The sequence below is a fragment of the Phycodurus eques genome, chromosome 10 (genome assembly GCF_024500275.1).
Source record: "Phycodurus eques isolate BA_2022a chromosome 10, UOR_Pequ_1.1, whole genome shotgun sequence".
Lineage (NCBI taxonomy): Eukaryota > Metazoa > Chordata > Actinopteri > Syngnathiformes > Syngnathidae > Phycodurus > Phycodurus eques.
The window spans coordinates 16355837-16378675 of record NC_084534.1 but is presented as its reverse complement, the minus strand read 5'-3'; the positions used below and the strand labels follow the sequence as shown (position 1 = coordinate 16378675).

General features: G+C 39.9%; 1 protein-coding gene across 1 annotated transcript; it reads right to left on the bottom strand.

The window, feature by feature from the left end:
• Positions 1 to 224: 224 nt before the first annotated feature.
• Positions 225 to 22839, bottom strand: prkcda (protein kinase C, delta a). The gene is made up of 18 exons (XM_061687710.1): positions 22715 to 22839; positions 13726 to 13846; positions 13408 to 13607; positions 13266 to 13332; positions 11510 to 11669; positions 11176 to 11207; positions 10461 to 10546; positions 9874 to 10003; positions 9694 to 9794; positions 7734 to 7833; positions 7481 to 7611; positions 7122 to 7295; positions 6942 to 7033; positions 3939 to 4001; positions 3522 to 3660; positions 1598 to 1786; positions 1297 to 1425; positions 225 to 1169 (listed from the first exon to the last, which is right to left on the bottom strand). The coding sequence occupies exons 2-18, from the start codon at positions 13832 to 13834 to the stop codon at positions 1011 to 1013; spliced, it is 2061 nt and encodes a 686-aa protein (XP_061543694.1). The 5' UTR covers positions 13835 to 13846; positions 22715 to 22839; the 3' UTR covers positions 225 to 1010.

Sequence of the window (22839 nt, the reverse complement as noted above, 5' to 3'; positions counted from 1 at the left end):
TTATTTAACGAGACAGTAACACGTACATACAATGTATGGAAACTATCCATCTTTTCAACCAAAATAAATACATGTATAGAGCGAAGGCAACATATATACATAACTTTTAATAAATTATTACTGTATATTAAAAAGACAGAAACAAGTGTAGTTTGGAGGCATTGATTTTTTCTTTTTTATTAGACGTAAAAGATGGAGACAGTTTTTAAAAAAAAAACATCCACAACGTACCATATACGTTACATCAATATACGCTGTCTATATACAAAATTTCAGCTACTTCCATCCATTCATGTCGTTAAATTGAGCAACATTCATTAACTTTGTGCTCGTGTGAATACAAAGTACCAGTGAGATTAAACAATCATTTAGTATCATATATTTTGAACATTATTGGTTCAATTATTTTTTTACAACAGTTCCTCTGAGGTTTTATTTGTTTTTAGAATATGGCATGAAAGGCCAGAACAAATGCTCTTGAATATGACCCACAGGCCAAAAAGGCTCCTCACCCCTGCTTTGGAAAATTGGTGGGTCACTTACAGTACATGTTCATTAGAAAGACGGCTATCCAGTACAGGTTAGTAACAACAATAATTAAAATCCACAATTCAAGGTGCATACACAGAGGTTGGCTTGAGATCTATGTACTGTAATCATTTGCTGGTTTGAACTGATTACTACAATAAAAAACACAAAAGATGGCAATAGTGATATAAAATGGAATGTATGAGTTTTCAATCTACCACCTATTATTATTATTATTATTTCTTATAGGCTACACGATAGCTAGACGCATGTACACAAACACAATAGGCTTATATTATAAAGTACCTCCAAATGATCTAAAAATATCTACTTTTACCCAAGGAGAGTAATGTGTGCTTAAACTAAGGTAACGCAAATACTGCTGGTTGACCAGCGCCTTGGCAGGTTTAACCATGTGATATAATAAGTGAACTGTACCTAAACCGGGGTTTGTAAACCTCGTCTCACTGTTCATTTAAGACCTATTTTTCTAAGAGGAGTTCCATCTTGGGGTTCATGAAAGAAAAGCCAGCAAATGCCGACTGGTCCATGGAGTCTATGAAGTTCTTGTCACTGTGGGACAGACGAGGCTTCTCGCTCAGGAACTCCCGGTCAAAGTTGCTGCAATCATTCGGTGCTCTCTGAAATCAACAGCAAATATTTCCATTGAACAAAAAACATCTGCAGTCATTAAAAAAACTTGACACAGTGAGCAGTGTTCCTCAAACTGTGTGCGCGTGTGTTTGTGTGTGTGCATGTGTGCCATACCACTTTGGGCTTGAAGGGCGGCTCCACCTCCCTGTTCTCCAAGGCTTGCCAGTCAATGGACTTAAAGAAGGAGTGTAATCGGATATTACCCATGATCCCTAGCCTACGTGTGGGATCTCTTTCAAACAACTGGAGGGAGACAAATGAGAAAAAGAAGACTGTGTCTACAATTAAATTACAAAAACATCTTTTAATTGCAACTATTGATATTGAATACAGGATCATCACTTAATCTTTTCTCAGGAGGAGAGGCCACTCAGGGAGGCACTGTAGTAGTAGTAGTAGTGGTTGTGGTACAGACCCGCTCCAGCAGCTCCTTGGCCTCCTTGTTGATCCAGCGAGGATAGTGGGGGGTGTCCATCCGAATGGACTCAAACAGCTCGTCCTCATCATCTCCGTGGAACGGCGATTGACCCACAAGCATTTCGTACAGCAACACGCCAAACGACCACCAGTCCACTGAGAAAGAGTATTTCTGGCCCAGCAAAATCTATGAGTAAAAAAAACATGCTTACATTTCAATACAACAACAATACAGTGTGAAAATTAAGGCAGTTTTTTTTCTTTTTTAAATAAGAAAAATATAGTGTGCATTGGCCAGTAATCAAATCCGCGGCCTCCTGTAGTGGACTATTCAGGGTATGATTCTGATCTGCAGGCTTAAAAGAAGTTCAATTTAAGATTTTTCAGGACCTGTTTTAAGGACTTTTAGGTCACTTCAATCCAATTTACATTACCAAATGTGACCACATTACAAATAGCTAGGTAAGCCCATAAGGTGTACACCATACCTGAAATTAATTCCCTGTGCATATTCCTACGCAAACAAATCATGATTATTCATGGTTCCCCCTATACTGACTCAACTGACACAAAGCATTAATTGCAAAAAATTAAAAGTTTTTTTTTTGTCTGGGGCTTCTGAGACCTTTAAAAGATGAATTTAACCATTTAGTGACATTTCTGAAGGCTTATTGATGCTTTAAGGTAGCCAGGTGAGCTAGTGGGTAGCACATCTGTCTCACAGTTCTGAAGTTTAGGGTTCGAATCTCAGCAACACCCTTCTGTGTGGAGTTTGCAGGTTCTCCCATGGGTTTTCTCCAGATACTCAGACTTCCTCCCACATTCCAAAAACATTTTTGTTTAAAGACTAAGACTCTATTTAAATCTTTGAAAAGTCAAATCTCCTAACCTCTATGCCCACTTTCCTTAACCTTGGTTGAAATACGTCATCGGGTCAAAGAGAGATGAAAAGGTACTTTCTTTTGAACACAGGAAAGGACAGCCCTGTTTCAAATGAATTCGACTCCACTTTTCCTTACCAACATCGCGCGACAGCGAGTATTTATGACTTAAGTCTTTAGCTTGTTTTCTTTACTTTTTTCTGTCCTTCTCTTTTTTTGCTCCATATTTCATCCCTCACACATCTTTCTGTATTTTATGTTTTGTCCTTACAGCTTTTATTTTCTGTATAGATAGTATTGTTAGTCCTATTTGAGACTATTTTTTTATGGTACACATGGTTACTGTTCCGTAGGACTGTATTCTTGATGCATGTTTGTTTATATATACTGGTCTATTTCTGCCGTAAAGGATTGCAGGTACTATATGTCCTTTCCTTTCGTAAAGGTAGGTCAGGGGTAACCTATGCTAAAAATGGCTTAAAGGTGCATCGAGGCACCTTTCCTAAGCATTTTTAGAATTTGAAGGACCTACCCTCCAAATACATCTGAGCCATCCTTCTCAGATAGGAAACTTCCTAAGCAAAAACAAGAATTGGAAAAGGCCCCTAAGACGATAGTCACACAGAGAAACTTGTTCTTTTTCTATATGTGCCCTGCGATTGCCTGGCGACCAGTCCACCACAGCATCTCGTCCAAAGTCAGCTAGAATAGGCTGCAGCTCACCCGCAACCCCAATGAGTCCAAGTGTTATAGAAAAACGATGGCTTGGCGCCTTAATTTAGATACTTTTTAATGATCCGCACATATGCTTATTATGCTATATGTGCCTGTGCTTCTTGCATTGGTGTGGTGATTTGATGTAATACAGTATGTACAATTTTAAGTCTTTTGGAAAATTATCAATATCTTTGCAGTTCCTATATCTGGCTTCCTGCCTTGCGCAATTGGTGCAGCATAAAACTCTCTTTTCTTTACTTAAACACACACTGGTTCCATATACTGCCATTTTGCAGTCACAGTAAAGCAACAAAAGCAAAGTACCTCAGGAGCTATATAGTCAGGTGTACCACAGAAAGTTGTAGCCCGGTTCTCTCCAAAAACGTTCTCCTTGCACATGCCAAAGTCTGCTATTTTAATGTGTCCCTCATGAGTCAGCATCACATTGTCTAACTTCAGATCTCTGTGAGAACATAAAGAAGCAGCATTAGAAACACAAATAAGTGGTTTTGGAGATTGTGCATTTAGATGCAAACCTAAATTTTGTCCTAAAATGACTCTTGAATGTCCTTATTTAACACATAAGACTTTCGCTTACAGCACAGTGAACATCCAGCAAATCATTTGATGGTTTATCAGGAAGTGTTTAGATGTTAATTTTCCCTTTACACTTGCAAGTTGTTTATCATTACAAAATCATGCCATGTACTTAACATTGAAACACAGGACAAGCTATCTGACCTGTAGATGATCCCTTTGGAATGCAAGAACTGAAGGCCGCAAATGATCTCAGAAGAGTAGAACCTGTAACCACAAAGATGGCGGGGACAGACAGATGTCAATGTGCCACCCGCAGGCCAAACGTTAGCATCGCCTAGGGGCTCCTTTCAGCGTGAATGTGAATTATTGAGGAGGATATTTGTATGGAGTAGTAGGCAGGCGAATAATGCTGCTATTAGTTGAAAGCCAAGCGTGGCAGTGAACTGAAAAGCGTTGAGTGTCTCAAGTGCCCGCTTCGCTTGTCATCTGTGTCAGGCTGAACAAGTGCGCAGAGAAGAAAAAACTACCACATACTGTGAAACAAGTCAAAGCGCCCAAAAACATTTTTTAGTTTTGAGTTCAGCCAAATGTTACAGTACAAATATGCCTTAAGAGTCTTAACATGTAAGCAAATTTCATGAGACTCTCATGTAAGGATGAAGGTTTGAGTTTATTTTATTTTATTTACACCACTACAGAAGACTAACTGTGACGCCTTAGAGGAAAAGTGTGATAACCATGGAAGTGGATGGAATTTATTGTGACGTAGGAAATGGTTTGGCTTCTCTGATATGAGCAATACAATTAAAGTTTAAATTAGTTGCCTTGAGCTTGCCTGAACTAAATCAAGTGCTTAAGCTTAAAGTGAAAGTGCACTTGTTTAGAAAGGGGGTTTTATGTGCACATAGTTGAGAACACCCTGAAGTGAAGTCCAACTGTTTTATGTTTTGTTTTTTGCAATGCCACTATTGATGGCAAAGGGGAAAAGTCTGATAATTACAGAGCCAGAAATGTAAAGTGTGATGAAGGGAAGTGTCTGGCTGTTAAGTACAATATGAGCAACACAAGTTAAATATCAATTGCAAACACAGTTAATTTCAATGAGCAGATGCTAATGTAATTAACTGCATGTAGCTGAAAGCATATGGCTAGTATTTAGCATTAAAATGACCAGTGAGATCCAAAACATTTTCCTGTTCCCTGTCAAGCATCTACAAAGGGTGATGTGTTTTACTTATTACTTTACTTATTATTATTACTTTATTTTACAGTGATTAACTTTTCTTTATACTTGCATTACAGTTAGGAATGTTAAAATGGGGGATGCCCTGATACCACTTCTTTCAGACAGAGTACAACTACAAGTCCTTATATTTGAGTACTCGCCAAGTACCAAGTGGCATTGTCTTACAGTTGTGATACTAATGATTTATTTTAATCCACTATTGTTCAGAATGACAAACTTTTCTTAAACATGGAAAGTTTAATTCACATAACACTCTTCAAGAGTAACAACTTGTCATTACTGAAATTTTACCATCCAACTGCATTTTTTTGTCAGTCTTGACACACAATTCACTTAAATGTAGCCTGTAACACAAGGTATTTCAGTTATGTGATGTCTCAGTCTGAACTCTAGGGGGCACTATGAAAAAGGAATACATAAAATGCATAAGAGATGAAAAATAAATAAGAGACTGTACGTGACAGGACAACTGAAGTGATACTTTATAACACCATCACTTCTCTTTAGTTTGTGTCACCTGCCTGGCTCCGCCGCGCCTTTGTGACGGGAGCACAGCTGGCTCGGCCGGAGCCGAGCAGTGCGGAGCCAAAACAACTTGGTGCTTCGGGCGGCCTCCGTCACCACCCGAGCAGAGTTCATCATTCATGTTGCAGCGCATATTTTGCAGTTGGCAGTATCGGATCTTTTTTTTTTTGCTCGAGAGATTTTGTACAGATATACAGTATTGGTATCGTGCATCCCTAGTTTAGATGTTACTTAAAACATTAACTGCACAGTTAATACAATTTTAATGACAGCAACAGTTAATTCACTTGACATTATTTCCAACATCACAACACTGATGGTCTTCAACTTCTGAGGAGTCACTGTAGATAGTCCACAAACCACTTTACGTGGAATGCCACGTGGCCAACGCAGACCACGGGATAGCTGACTTCCTGTTATGCTATACTAAGGAGCATTAATATGATTAATGACATGAGTCTTTGAACCCAAACTTGCTAAAAAAATTGTTTTATTTATGGCTGGTGTCTTCAGACAAAGATACATGTATGTCATTTATTTATACAAATATGAAATGATACGTGTAAACATGAACAAAGCCTAAACACCATCTATTGTCATGTTTGGCGGCTCGGTGGTGACATCTTGTGTTTAAAAAAAAAAAAGGCATTGTAGATGTTAAAAGTTCCTACGGGTGCTTTGAGATGGTCCCTCCCCTATTCACCCGAGTGAGGAGAAAGTGCTTTTACCCATGTTGCCGAACGCGGAAGTAGCTTGCGCATATACCAGATGACGTCTTTAATCTCTTGCTAGCAGGATATGGTCAACATTTAAATTCCATGAGCTGCTGTTGGTAATATATGTTATTATAGTATTCTTTACTGTTTATCCTTACAAGCGAACATACACAAACACTGGGCAAACTTACTCTGCCAGGTTAGATGTGTGCATTTTTTCCATGTGACGTACTGCAAGTGGGGAGAGAGAGTAATTTACTGTGCCACCGTTGTGTGTGTGCTTGCGTGTTAAAGACCTACTTAACTTAAACTCTGTGTTTGTCAATGTGACTTTTAGAAAGTTCAGTTGGCTGATTCAGTTTTGGACTTTTCCCAATTTGTCGCCATTGTAATTTTAGTGGAGGGAGGAGAAAGGTGGGTGGTAGTAACTGATAGCCCCTTCTACAAACAATACACAAGCACTCAAGCAAGCTCAGTCCTTACAAGGTCATCGTGTTCATGAGCACCAACAGATGGACGCCAGCCGAGCCTAGGCCCATCAGGATACAGTAAAGTCCAAGTTTTAAAAAAATAAAGCAAATCCCATAAAGGGAGCGAGACATAGAGAGGTACGTATACAGAATAAACACCGGCTGTATTTGACTTGTGCCTGTTTTCCATTAGATCTTTCTTTTGTGTGTATGTGCTGACTAATGAATAAGGAGTTTGGTTTCTTACGTGGCTCTGGTGAGATCAAATCGTCCTTTTTCCTGAATATGAAACATTAGGTCTCCTCCATTCAAATACTCCATCACAAAGAACAGATGTTCCTGCAGTCAAAAATCTCTTTTAGTAATCATTTAGTAATGATGACATGTTTAGAACTGGGACTGAAGACAGTACAGAAGTAAGTCTTACCTTAGTCTGGAAGGTTGAGTAAAGATGTGTGAGGAAAGGGTTATCCCAGGCTAAAGCCAAGACTCTCTTCTCCACCATAGTGCACTCGACATCATCATCCATCAGCACCACATCTTTCTTCAGGGCCTTCACTGCAAAGTACTCCTCCCGACCTTTCAGTTCTGCCAATAGAACCTGACAAACAGACAATGCTTATCTGTTGAAGTCCATTTTTACTAAGTAAATGAAAATGTTACAACCCCACAGTCGAATTGTAAAAACATGGCATTTAATTTTTACTTTTATTTAATTTATTTCTCTATTAGGTCTGCAGTCCAAGACAAGCCCTGCATGGCTTTAAAGACGCTGTTGTTGTTTACCTTGCCAAAGCTGCCTTTCCCCAGGACCTTGTGGAAGACAAAGTCGTCCACGTTGATGCGGGTAAGGTGTGTAAGACGAGTCTGAGGCAGCGGACTTGGGCCTTCCCATATTCTGTTATAATGGGTTGAGTCTAATAAACAAACAATAGCCCCACAAAGCGAATTTATATTATAACCATTGAAGCATCACCATGAACAGAATATTATTTAGAAAGTACAAGTAAAGTTTTAGGACATGCAAACACTCACTGACCACTGATATCCAGCTCAGACAGCTTATTAACCTCATCATAGATTCCAATATCAGGTAGGTTTGGATCAAGGTGTGGATCAGAGCGGTGAGTGAAGGATTTCTGATTTTTGCAATATAAACATAAAACAAAGCTACACTCAATTGCTGGGACAAACACTGATTTCTTGCCCTCAAAGAATTTAGCACACTGAGCTCGGGACAACTCTGAACAATCCATGTGCCTATGCACGCATGCACACACATACGATAATTTCTCGTGTATAATGCGCAACCATGTATAATACGTACCCCCAAAGGTGCCCTCAAAATTCTGGAAAACCCTTATACCTATGTATAATGCATTTTTGCAATGCATGATTTTGCATTTACGCACATGATCAAAACGAAGTATTATCTGTATTTTGTTAGTTTTTTCAAATAATTATTCTGAAGTTAAGCACTTCATTTGAACACCTAATATTTTAAAAATATTAAAATAAAAAATTAAATGAAACATATTTAATTTTATTTTAATGGGATTCAAATTAAACGGTTAAGCATTTCAGAAAAGCATTATAATTAAACAAAACATAACCATAAATAAATTAATGATGGTTGTTGTTCATTCATCAGTCATATTTAAAAAATAAAATACAATTCTGCCAGGGTATGTAAACCTATGAGCACAACTGTACATACTGTGGGTAAGGAAAGTTTTCACACCCCTGAAATATTTCACTCTCAGCTATATTGCAGCCATTTGTTAAAATCATTTAAGTTAATTTTTGTCCTCATTAATGGACACACAGCAAGCCATATTGACAGAAAAAAACTAAATTATTTACATTTTTGCTGATTTATTAAAAAAGAAAAACTGAAATATCACACAGCCATAAGTATTCAGACCCTTTGCTGTGACACTCATATTTAACTCGGGTGCTGTCCATTTCTTCTGATCATCCTTAAAATGGTTCGAGACCTTCATTGGAGTCCAGCTGTGTTTAATAATACTGATTGGACTTGATTAGGAAAGCCACACCCTTGTCTATATAAGACCTTACAGCTCACAGTGCATGTCAGAGCAAATGAGAATCATGAGGTCAAAGGAACTGCCTGAAGAGCTCAGAGACATAATTGTGGCAAGGCACAGATCTGGCCAAGGTTACAAAAAAAATTTCTGTAGCACTTAAGGTTCCTAAGAACACAATGGACTCATATCGGAATGAAAGTGTAGGCTACACATTTTTATAACCACTAGGTGGCGGTGGCATATTAGAATGAAAGTGTACACCTTCCTCATAACCTCTAGGTGGCGGTGGCATTTTGGAATGAAAGTGTACAGCTTTTTTATAACCACTAGATGGCAGCATACAATTATAAAATGTGAACGTTTGTTCCACTTTCCCCCATACCTATGTATAATCCGCACTATTGACTTTTGACAATTTTTTAGAGAAAAAAATGTGCATTATACACGGGAAATTACGGTACACGCATACACATACACGCACACACAACATACAATTGAAGGTAAGTTTGTACGACACAAATTTAATTTTGGGGCACAATAAAAACAAAGTAGATTGAATGTTGTGAGTTTGGTGAGCTATACCAGAAATTCAGATACCTAAGATGTCTTGAACATAGTAAGCTTCAGTGCTTGTGTTGGATTTACAGCTAGTCGTTTGTCACATTTGGAAAGACTACCAAAAGTTTGCGCGCTGTATTGGCTGTGGCTCTCTATTTATATTTTTTTTGCCATGTCAACTGACTGTCTGTTGTACTAGAGCGGCTCCAACTACCGGAGACAAATTCCTTGTGTGTTTTGGACATACTTGGCAAATAAAGATGATTCTGATTCTGATATCTTTAATGTACAAGATTATATCCGGAACGTGTCCTCAAAGTGTGTTACGATATTGGCGATTGACTTGTAACACTTACACATAGAAGCATTAGATGTAGCTCTGCAGGAACTCACCTGGCTGACTTGTGTAAGTGCTTCAGCTAAAAGTTTCTGGTTGATACCACAAAGGTTGGCCACTTTATCCTGACACTTGTGGTGAACGTTCATGGAACAATCTTTAACACAACAAAGTGGCTTACAAAAACAATTCCTGTTCAAAAATGGAAAAATACCATGATCATGTCTGTGTTCTACCTTCACATTTCAGGCCCTGTTTGACAAGACCCCACAGCATACTTCCGCAGTGGTCACAGAAGGTGGGACTCATGTAGTTGTGGCTCTTGAAACGATGTGGCATGTCGATGTTGAAGCGCTCCTTCTGGAACTGCAGGGATAAACGGGATTCATGCTCTCCATTAGTGAGCCGTAACAAAGGCATCCTTAGGAGCGGTCTCACAGCTTTGCAAATCTGCCTCATCATTTGAGCTCCTTTCTGAACTCCCTTGTAAATCCCAAATTCTTGTTGCTTCCCCATACTGCTGTGCCTGTTGTCTGTCATAGACCCTAAAACCATCTTGCATTTGCCACTGTGTGGATGTGTGTGCTTGATCTTTTCCATCAAGCTTCTTATCTATCTCAGTTGGTCTTTGAACATCTTTATCCTTCAGTATTGACGACCTTACAAGTCGTGGACCCTGCCTTTGTCCTAAACTCTGACCTGACAACCCACATACTTCAATATTACCACACTTGTTCATTCTCTTGAAGATATTTACACACCCAACAAAAGAATGAGAAAATGCTGATTCAGCTATATTATGTACTGCAGATGTCTTACGTACCACCGTATCCCGACTGTTCGCAGCTGTGCCTGTGCATCTTCCAATGATTTTGTCTCTGCATTTCTTGTGGATGGCTGCATTGCATTCTAATAATCATAATAATAAATAAAGTTAAAGTCTGAGTCATCAGGGTCACAAAGCAGAGTGAAAAAGTGCACATTAATAAATTAAATAATCGTCATCAATTCTGTGAATGTTAAACTGTGTAGAAATGCCGTGACGTGTCGTAATTAATGTGATTGTTCCACTTTCCAGTTGTTAATGGTAACCGCCACCTTGCATAATAGAAATAATACATAACCCAAGACAATCCACACAGTTGGGAAAGTTGCAGTCGCACATCATTTTATGATGAAGTGATGGCACATGTAAAACGGGTCAAAGCCAAAAACGTTGAAGAACAGTGTGAGTTTAGGCCAGCAGGGGACAGGAGGGAGGGGGGAATCGAGGCCATGTCTGGCATGATGAACGTGGCCCACGACACATTTAAAAAAAAATAGTATTTTTCTTAATTTGCACCTTTGCATTGGAAACTAAACCCAATATTCATAATCTTGTTCCTTTAAGTAAAGGTGTATTTTTTGTTTTTTGGCTTGTGTTTGGGATGTGGGGGTAAACAGTTTTCTTTCTCCAAAGGAAGACGTCAAAAAGTTTGAGAACCACATTTTTAAGACACTGCAAACACTGAGGGACATTAAAATGACAGTTCACTTACGTCTGCATTTGTAGCCTTGCTTGTTGAGCCCCCTGTGAGAAGAAAAGAAACACAAATGGGTCAATTACGGTCTATTTTTTTTAACCACACCAATTTGACGGTTTGGTGATTGAGCCTTTGTTTGTTATAATGAGTAGCTTCATTACGCCCCAGATCATTTATGTAACCGCATTTCCTTTTTGCCTCAACTTCCTGCCAAGTGAGACCAAAAAGAGTTTCAAAACAGTTTAGTGCGTCGCTGCTATCAATGGGCTGAGAACCGATTTAGTGGGTAGTTTAGAAATTAATTCCCCTGAAGGTTTGTTTATAGCACCAGAAAGTAGGCTGTACTAACCAGACAAAATCTCGACATACAGAGCAGAATGTGGGCTGCCTGAAGAAGATGGCGATAAACTCATGGTTCTTGATGAAGTGAATCTTTGCCTGCTTGATGGCACCTCGTCTGCGATTGAGGGTTGGGGCTTCTTCTTCTTCTTTTGCAGCCTGCTTGCGCTCTGTCAGATACACAGGCAGAAAAAGGTCATTTTATAGAGATGATGTGTCGATCATAATCCACTTTGATTTATTTAATCTCTTAATTTCTTTGAAATGTTTGTTTATGTCATTGTTTTCCTCTGAGCTGGACTACAGATAAAAGATTTGTCAACATGGTATTTGATGAATGCTCAAATTAAGAGACAGATGAAAAAAAATCATTCACCCACCTTCCTCTCTTGCTCTGAAAACCCATTTTCTCAATCAGCTACTTGCAAAGTCCAGAGGGGTCTCTCATGAACAGATGCAAGTCTCAATGTATTATTTGAGAGATTTCTAGTCTTTTGTTTGTAACACTCTGTATTCCTCACCACTGAGTAACTACATTTGACCCAAGTAAGTGGTCAAGCAGAGAAAATAAAACTGACATAATGCTTTGAAATAGGAAAAGATCACTTAACAATGTAAAGTCAAGTAGTGTACATCATATGTAGCAAAAATGCAGTAAATAAATGTAAATGCACTGGTAATGTTATATGACTTAAGCAGTTCTTTAGAGGGAGATGGCCTCCTTCAAGTAAATAAAAGTCTAGTTCTAAGACAATAAATAGAGGCACAGTAATCCCTCTTTTATCGCAGGGGTTAGGTTCTGAACCACCGCCGCAATAGGTAAAATCCGTGAAGTCGCCCCCACATATTTTTGGGATTATTTATACATATTTTAAAGTTGTATGAATCTGCCCAGACTCATATTAATCTTCCCCACACTCCTATTAACCTACCATACTCTTATAAACACGTTCTATACTCTTAAACACCTTTTAAACACTTAACTATATAGTAATACACTGTAGTACTGTACACTACGTACATTTTAATCCTTGTAATGTGTATTTTAATACATTTTCATTTGTATGTTTTGCTTTTTTAATAGTTTTCATGTTTTAGGCTAGGAAGAGTTTATTTTACCACCCAAAAAATAACAGCATACACTCAAAATCCATCGATTTGGCGAATTATGCACAACATGAATATGAAAACAAATCTGCAATGAACTAAATCCGCAATAGGTGAACCACAATATAGTAAGGAACACTGTATACAATTAATTTACATTATTAAGTTAGCCTGCAACTTACATATCAATTAAATACACAAGAGTGGGGTCACTGACGGTGTAGTGCAGTGTGGATTCAATTCCCACTCAGTGACAGTGTAAATGTGAGAGTGAATGGCTATATGTCTCAATTTGTCTTGCGACTGACGAGCAACTAGTCCGGGGTGTAGTTTGCCTTTCACCCAAAGTCAGCTGGGATAGGCTCCAGCTCCCTGCGTCCCTGAACTGGATATGTTCTCCCCATCCTTTCCTGGGTTTTCTCCGGGTACTCGAGGTTCCTCCCACATTCCAATAACATTCATGTTAGGTTTAACTGGATACTAAATTCTCCTTAGGTGTGAATATTTGTTTGGCTGTATGTGCCCTGCGATTGCCTGGCAACCAGTCCAGGGTGCCCCACGCCCAAAGTCAGGTAGGGTAGGGTCCAGCTCACCTGCTGCTACCTTTATGAATGGTATAGAAAATAGATGGATATTAGGACTGTTATTTTCTTTTTCACCTGACTCCACTCCCTCCAGAAAGTACTGCACTGCCATCATTACTTTCCCAGAAGGCTGGAGGTCCACCTGAAGACACAAACACACACTTAGAAATAAAGCGTTTCTGCAGCATAGTACACAGAACCAACTGAGGTGTCCTACCCAGAATTCAGCACGACCGTTGGCTTTCTTGCAGCGTTCAGCAAGCACAGACACGCCAACCGTAACCTCAGCCAGCGGCTCCTCTGCCGTCTTCATCAGTAACAACTCAAGTACACGGCCCTCGTAGATATGTGCATCAAAACTGGCCTTCCAGGCAGGATACATAGTGGGTTTCCGCTGAACTAGAGTCTTACCTCGTTCTAGGAAAAAGGAGAATATACGCTAAAAATAGCTATGATGGTTTGAAGGCGGGTAACAGAAGTGACACTCACCACTTAGCGTAAAGCAATGACAACTTCAAGTTAATGATTTTCTCACCAGTGGTCAAAGCCTCCTTCATCTTGATTGCACAGAAAGGGGGGTCAGTCAGAGGGGGCAGAGCACCCAGGTCGAAAGAGTTGAAGGCAATCCTCAAGAAAGGAGGCATGGTGACACTCAGCTGTAGCCACAGACAGACAAACCAAAGAGTGTTACCAGAGGGGACATCTCAGGTGACACGTTAGTTATACATGCACCAAATACTAACCACTTTCTAGAGCAGTGAGTCCCAACCAAGGGGAGTCGTGTGATTGAGACGCAATCATCATTATTTCAGTAGTCATACTTTTTGTTACATTTTCTGTTTGGTGGTGTGTTGTTAGACTTTTCAAATGTAATAAATTGGCTTGGCTCAATAAAGGTTGAGTAACATTGATCTTTCCACCAGAGGAACCTTTTCAGGAACTTTCCAATTTACTCTGGTATTATCATTGACCTCAGTTTTTTTTTTTAACAAAATCTACCAGGGTAAAAAGAAAAAGTTTCCCATGCGTCCGCTTTAGTTCCTAATCACTTGAGTTTAAGAGTCTGTCCATTATGGCCATAGACAGTTACAGTCAGTAGGTCTCTGCGGCTGGGACAGACCAATATTTGCATTTGGTTTGTGTGTAAATGGATGTGCAATGCCACAAACAAAAATACACTACTGAAATTGTTCATTATAGAACACCAGCGAGAACTATGGTGGCCTTAAAGGTTTTTATGTAACATTTTAATACTCTTAACTGTCATTCAAGATATACAGTACGTATACAAGGGCTACACGATATTTAGTTTGAGCATCATCACGATGTACGTGTGCGCAGGGTCTGCGACAATGTTGGTGTACTGTAATATACAGTGAATCAACTGTAATATTAAAGTTGACCAGCAGAGGTACCTGTTTGGAATTGCTCAAAAGAATAAAAGAATGCACACCTTCTGTGTTTCCTATTTCGCTCTACAGAATGAAACTAGGCAGGCACACCGCAGCTGGATTTAGGGACACTGCGTAAATGGGAGAGAATGTGTTCTTTTGTAATACCGTACATAATTTTCCTCGTAATCAATTTTTACAATTATTATTTGAATCAGAATGCTTTAGTTTAAACACTGTATAATCACACTGTGATAATATGGAATTTATTTTGTTTTGTAACATAAGAGTAGATCAATTATTTCGTTAATATAGTCAGCCAGGGCGGCACGGTGGCCGACTGGTTAGAGCGTCAGCCTCACAGTTGTGAGGTTCAATCCCCGGCCCCACCTGTGTGGAGTTTGCATGTTCTCCCCGTGCCTGCGTGGGTTTTCTCCGGGCACTCCGGTTTCCTCCCACATCCCAAAAACATGCATTAATTGGAGACTCTAAATTGCCCGTAGGTGTGACTGTGAGTGCGAATGGTTGTTTGTTTGTATGTGCCCTGCGATTGGCTGGCAACCAGTTCAGGGTGTACCCCGCCTCCTGCCCGATGATGGCTGGGATGGGCTCCAGCACGCCCGCGACCCTAGTGAGGAGAAGCGGTTCAGAAAATGGATGGATGGATAGTCAGCCAGAGCTGCGAAGAATGCAGTTATCAATGTCCTTCTAACATCATTCCTGTCATACTGTGTTGCCTGTTTTGGTTTACACATTAAGGACAAAAGTCCTGTTTTTGTTTTAATTTTTCATTTTAAAAAACACCATTCATGCAACAAGTTTTTCCTCATGTTTTTGAGACTGTAAGGGTGACAGCTGCAGCTGGCAACTAGTGTGAACTGAATGGGTGGCAACAATGGTAAAATTAAATGCTGATGATGAACTGAACTTTGAACTCGTTCGCATAGAAAATGAACTTTCCTAACACTGATCCTGTATTTTTTTCACATCGCGATATATATCGCAGGTTTAAAAAAATAAATCGCAGTGTCATTTTTTTTCCAATATCGTGCAGCCCTAATGTATACATACATTGAACAGAAGAGGAAAAGAGGAAAACCACTCGTCCTTTGAAAACACCTGACAGACGTAATGGCGAGAGAAAAGGAAAGTGTTTGTCAAGTGTCATCTTGTGACAATTTATTGATATTGTTGGAATTATTACATGTACAGAGCTAAACATACTTGAGTACACCCCCTTTTTTTAATCAATTTCTCAGTAAACAAAAATGATTTTCAGAACTTTGATTAGAGACCTGTGGTTGAATTCTTTTGAATTATGTTATAATCCTATAAATCTAGCTTTGTAAATTGCTTACATTGTTGTGCACTCATTGCAACATTGAATGAACTTGAATTTGTTTGAAAAATTCAATGTGTGTGTGCGTGTGTGCGCGCGTGTGTGTGCGCGTGTTTGTGACAACAAATCTCTATCATTTCCAATCAATGGCCCTCATTTGTGGGTTTATTTTATATATATATATATATATATATATATATATATATATACATACATACATACATGTATATATATACACACACACACACACATATATATATCTACATATATACACACACACATATATATATATATATATATATATATATATATATATATATATATATACACACACACACATATATATATTTATATATACACATATATACATACATGTGTGTGTGTATATATAGATATACACACACACACAAAGTGAGTACTGTATGTCTTGTATTCTTTCAGTTAGCTGAAGTCTCACAAAATTTGCTGACATCATGGATGCTGATGGTTGGAACTAAGTTTGGTTTGAATTTTGAGGCATATCCATCCATCCATCCATTTTCTTCTCCTCACTAGGGTCGCGGGCGTGCTGGAGCCTATCCCAGCTATCATCGGGCAGGAGGCGGGGTACACCCAGAACTGGTTGCCAGCAGGGCACATATAAAAAAACAACCATTCGCACTCACATTCACACCTACGGGGAATTTAGAGTTGTCAATCAACCTACCATGCATGCTTTTGGGATGTGGGAGAAAACCTACGCAGGCACGGGGAGAACATGCAAACTCCACACAGACGGGGCCAGGGATTGAACCCCGGTACTCAGAACTGTGAGGCAGACGCTCTAACCAGTAGCTCACCGTGCCGCCCTTTTGAGGCATATTTGTCTTCCAAATTCTAACAGATTTGAAGTGTTTGTCTTTGGAAGCTCCAGGTATAAAGCAGGCGCTACAAATGACAGTACTGTAATGACTTTTGATTTATTGTAATAATAATAATAATCATAATAAAGTAAACAACATGATGAAAATCAGATGCATCCCTTACAGAGGAAATATATGCTGACAGTGGAAAAAAAATCTGTCAGCCAGCACGCAGTCAGTCAACGTATACACGCATGGTTCATCACTGATTGTGCGTACAGTACGAGTTGATCGATGTACAATGCAACATGGCTTTTGTGTACCACTCTAACGTTAAATGCACCGTCATTTTTTACTTCGGCTTAGTTCACAGTCATACTCATGTTTTCTGTGAAAGGGAGCAGAATCAAAAGACGGAGGACATGCCTGGCGCGACAAAGCGAGCTTCAACATGTCCCGACTCCAACACAAGCACTCAGCGCTCCACAGGAAGCTCTGCAATTCCTAAACCCGAAACCGCCCACACTGAGACCAGCAAAGTCAAGAACAGAAAAGAGCACTGGGAAGAAAATCAGCAGTAAGAAAGACAAGTGGGAGGGGGGGGGGGGGCAAAGTGACATGACTGTGGGTACAGTGTTTTGGAGTATAATCTATACACACACTGTGCTATGAGATTGAGGGCAGTCCAGATTGATTTGTCGAGCATGCACAGTTTTGATTTGTTCTCTCTGGTGAATTTAGAAGTTGTGTACCTTTCTCTGAAAATAAATGCCCTCACCAATTTATCCCCATTCAGTGGCTCATTCCACTGAATGACACAAAAGTGTGGTTGCTGGCAAGGACTGTTTCTTCATCATTGCACAGACAATCTTAGCTAACAGGTTTTGCGATTACAGCAAAAGAACAGTTCTGAACATTAAGAGAACATTGCGTGCATGACTCGACCACAGTATAAGGCAATGGTTCTCAAATGTTTTATACCTAGTACCTCCTATAAAATACTTACTTCTCCAAGTACCACCATCATGACCAACAAGCGCTACTCAAAAACAAGAGGTTACATGCAAATGTACTGTATATAATTTAAGTTAAATACAGCTGAACTGTGCTTAGGCAGTGATTCATTCCCATAGCAATAGTGGTAACCAAACTACACTTTTTGATCAAAATCATGGTTGCGGCAAATGTGCTAAACAATCATGCTGCAGAAACTCAACGTTAAAGCTATAATCTGCAATTTCTGGCACCCCCTAACACTGGAATTCAGCATTACAACAAAGCCTTCATCGCATCAATATGACATAGGCTAAATGCTTGTCCGGCTTCCTCCTTCTCCTTCCAACCCCGCATGCTTTCTCTATGGCTCAGTTGACCTGCGCGCTATCCATATACAGTATGGGCCTTCCTGTTCGAAGGTAAAATATGTCATTTCCGCGACGTCATTTTAGAGCGCCACCAAGTGATGCAGCATGGGAATGTATAGGATAGTCACTAAATATAAAAAATGTGTCAGAAGCTAACAGGCTTAATCAGCATTCTGTCATCTATTCTTGTAGTGGCTTGGGTGAAAATTATTAGGATATGTATGTAAAATATGGAAAAGAAAATATTTTAATGAATAAAATACTTTGCAATTCTTATTTTGACATTCATAATTTCATTATGACTAATTAACCAATTATTTAGTAACAAATAAAACATTGTTCAGCAAATATGCAACATTTTATAATTTTTTTAATTGTACAATTTACAATAAATACCTTTAGCAATTATTGAATGAAAGAAATGAATAAAAATAAATTCAACTACATTTTATTTATTTAGCACCAAATGAAACTTATTTTAACCCACCAACCCCACCATTTGCACACCGGAATGGGTGGACAATTTGATTCTGACTCGAGTGGCAAAATGTTTTAAAAATTTTTAGTCATCTGCAATTTAATACAGATTTGCTCCGAAATGGACTGGGTTCTTACTACCCCACAGCAAAGATGAATAAAAATCAGTTATTTTTAATGTAATCCTACTAACGAACTAAGTACGTAAGTAAATAAATAAATAGCTTAAAGTGTGCCGAAAAGACAGCTAAAAATTGATCGAGAGGAAAAAACAAAAACTACATCTGCTATGTATAGCATCTTTTAACACACCTTTGTTGTGTTAATCCCGCTCACTGGTGAGGTGTCACGGTGTGGGAGATATTTTCTCGGCACACTTTGAGAGTACACTCAAGTGAACAGCATCATCATCTAGAAGGTGACCGGACTACAGCTGCTCACTCTTTCAGAACACAAATACTGTATACTCTGAAGGAGATTTGCTGTCACACAACTCATAATATTACAGCCGACCTTATAACCAGCTGATTTTACTCAAATAGCATCTTCAGTTACATGTGTGACTTGGAAGATAAAGGCAGGTCAGTAAATCTCCAGCAAATATCATGCAACCTCCAAGTCGAAGGCACCAACAGCCGTACGGTTTGGAGTGGGGCCGCACAATTAATCGAATTTTAATCATGATTGCGATTTCAGCTGCCACGATTAAATGAGCCTGATCGTCGGCAATTTTTTACATTTAAAATGCAGCACTGATGCATATGAAAAGTGTTTCAATTGCAGCAGTGCCCGCATCTTAGTCAACCAGCCACCAGGGGGCAAACGTATGTTTAAGGCTATTAAAAATCGTTGTCGCGACTGCCTTGACTTCAACTTTTCAGCTGGCCTGACCGCAATGAAAAATAACGTCGGAAGTAAATAGAGGGAAATCACAACTGTCCAGTTCTTTGCAGTTTGTGACCGAGCACGACTGACTAATCAAGCAGAACAAGGGAGACGTACCTTTTCTTGACAATTAACTATATTGACAGGGATTTTCAAATGAAAAGTCGATCCTTACAGCCTAATGTTTTTGCGTTTTATGGCTTAACTGTATTGCTTCCATTAAGTTGCAATTCCTGATTGCACTTTGTAATAGCCCATTTATTCAGTTAGCCCTTGGTAGAGCGGCACGGTGGACAACTGGTTAGAGCATCTGCCTCACAGTTCTGAAGACTGGGGTTCAATCCCCAGCCCCGCCTGTGTGGAGTTTGCATGTTCTCCCCGTGCCTGCGCGGGTTTTTTCCGGGCACTCCGGTTTCCTCCCACATACCAAAAACATGCATGAATTGGAGACTCTAAATTGCCCGTAGGTGTGAATGTGAGTGCGAATGGTTGTTTGTTTGTATGTGCCCTGCGATTGGCTGGCAACCAGTTCAGGGTGTCCTGCCCGATGATAGCTGAGATAGGCTCCAGCGCGCCCGTGACCCCAGTGAGGAGAAGCGGCTCAGAAAATGGACGGATGGATGGATAGCCCTTGGTAGAGTATAATTTTTTCAGGTACATTTATTTTATATTATTATCTATCATTTAATTCTTATTTAAAGATTAATTAGCGATACGAAAAAAATACAAAACCTTATGTAGCCTAGCAAGCTTGTGCTAGCACTAATGGTTGTACGTAAACATGTTGCCGTTCTGTCGAATCATGCTCTAAGGTTTCTGTGTGGGTGAAGTAATTTAATTACAATAAAGTAATTTAATTACAGTAAGTTATCACCCATTATGGCGGTTAGAGCATCTGCCTCACAGTTCTGTGGACCAGGGTTCAATCCCCGGTCCAGTCTGTGTGGAGTTTGCTTGTTCTCCCCGTGCCTGCGTAGGTTTTCTCCGGGCATTCCGGTTTCCTCCCAGATCCCAAAAAACATGCATGGTAGGTTAATTGACGACTCTAAATTGCCCGTAGGCGTGAATGTGAGTGCGAATGTTTTTTTGTTTGTATGTGCCCTCCGATTGGCTGGCAACCAGTTCAGGGTGTGTGAATGGATGGATGGATGAATAGCACCCATTATTTCTGTCATGTTGTAATGTTGGCTTGACCTTACTGATTAGAATACACGATCTGACTAGAGCAGTGATTGCCAACCTTTATGGAGCCAAGGAACAGATTTTACAATTGAAAAATCTCACGGCACACCAACAAACAAAAATGTCCCAAAAAGTGGATACATTAATTACTGCATGTACTTCCTGCCATCTAATAGAAGACCACTCATTTGTTCTGTCTGTCACAATGCCTCACTGACAGATAGAACAATTGAGGAACAAAGATACATTATTTATTGTGAATATAATTTTTTGAGCAATTAAGGACACACGTATATACAGTAAATGAACAGGTCATGTAAATAAGACACAACTACTCACGAGTGTACTGTAGAGTGGTACCCTGACTTTTGCGAGTTTAATTTCTTCTGTGGTCCTAACGGTAAAATCAATTTCTCCTACTGAAATAAATTGAAATGCGATTAATCTGTCCAGAACCCCAAAAAACACCACATTTTTTGTTTTAAATAAAGAAAATAAGAGAATGTAAACAAAGAAACTGGTTTATTAAATTACTTTACGTACTGTAATATTTCATCCATCCATCCACCCATCCATTTTCTGAGCCGCTTATCCTCACCAGGGTCACGGGAGTGCTGGAGCCTATCCCAGCTATCATCAGGCAGGATCTATCTAGCCAGGCGGGGTACACCCTGAACTGGCTCCCAGCCAATCGCAGGGCACATATAAACAAATAACCATTCCCACTCACATTCACACCTACGGGCAATTTAGAGTCTTCAATTAACCTACCATGCATGTTTTCGGGATGTGGGAGGAAACCGGAGTGCCCGGAGAAACCCCCCGCAGGCACGGGGAGAACATGCAAACTCCACGCAGGCGGGGTCGGGGATTGAACCCCGGACCTCAGAACTGTGAGGCAGACGCGCTAACCAGTCGTCCACCGTGCCGCCTACTGTAATATTTGTGTGTTGAATTGGAGTCGCTCCTTGCGAGTGTTTGACTTTGTCCCATTCAATTGATGGCTAAAAGTACATAGCCGACTGTGGCTCTCCTTGCCCACCTGCGAGGGTATAAAAGTACCTTAACAAGTCTATTTTTTTCCACTTCACTCGAGTGGCACCGTATCTGGAGCCCGCTCAAAATGTTAACGTGAAAAAATCATCACGGTACCACTGTACTTTGAGTGCAGCGTTTCCCCACCTTTATTGAACCAAGGGACATATTTTATGAAACACGTCACGGCACAATACCAAACCAAAATGTCACAAATGTTAATTACGTACCTTCTAATAATGGAAGAGCATTCAATTGTTCTGCCTGTCACTAAACGTCATCGACGTCATCGGCATAGCAAATGAGCAAAAATAAATAAGCAATGCATACATTTTGGACCAATTAAGCGAAATTGGATCATTTCCCATGGAACCAGTGGTTGGGAATCACTGTCCTATTGTATTTTGAAGCATATGCATCAGTCTGGACTGCTACTTCTGTTGAACCCCTCACACACCTCTCCCTCATACACAAATACGGTGTGTGTGCGTGTGTTACAAGCCTGTTATTTCAACTGCTTGTAAATAAAGTGTAGCGAGCGGGATGAAAAGCAACTCAAATGCATCTGACTGAGTTGGCCAATAAAAGCAGTACACCGTAATTAGATAGATAAGGCGCCAATGGCAAAAGTTGGCGGCCGGTTTGTTCGGTGGAGCACTTTTTCTTTTTTTTTTTTTTTCCGTAGTCGACCGGGTAGAGGCAAAGGCGATGTGACAGCTCACATATTCCACCGCATCCAGGCAGCATACTGACTTTGCAAACACTTATCAGAATAAAGCAACGTCAGGACAACTTTCGCGTTATCTAAATAAGCAGCCCATGCGTCGTCGCCCACAAACACGTTCGTATGTGAAGCTAGCTTAGAGCGCATAGGCTTCAATGAGTGACAATTGAAGGGGTGCCATTAAAGTCTCCACGAGGGATGTTTTCCACACACACACACGCACACGTACAAGCCCCAACTCGGCGAAAAAACTCGGAAAATTAAGGCAGTGAAGGACATGCTCACCTCGCCCAGCAAACTGTCTGTTATTCCTTCACCGCCGCACGGACCAAAGTTGTTCTTTCTTTCTTTCTCGTCGCCTTCTTTTTTTCACTGTGATTCTCTTTGAGGAAGTGTGGTGCGGCGCGGGC

Coding starts and splice junctions, on each gene's coding strand:
- prkcda (XM_061687710.1), bottom strand. CDS start 13,834: ATGCCTCCTTTCTTGAGGATTGCCTTCAACTCTTTCGACCTGGGTGCT. Junction 1,787..3,521: donor CTGACTATATAGCTCCTGAG/GTACTTTGCTTT, acceptor TTTTACTCATAG/ATTTTGCTGGGCCAGAAATA. Junction 1,170..1,296: donor CGCCCTTCAAGCCCAAAGTG/GTATGGCACACA, acceptor TGTTGATTTCAG/AGAGCACCGAATGATTGCAG.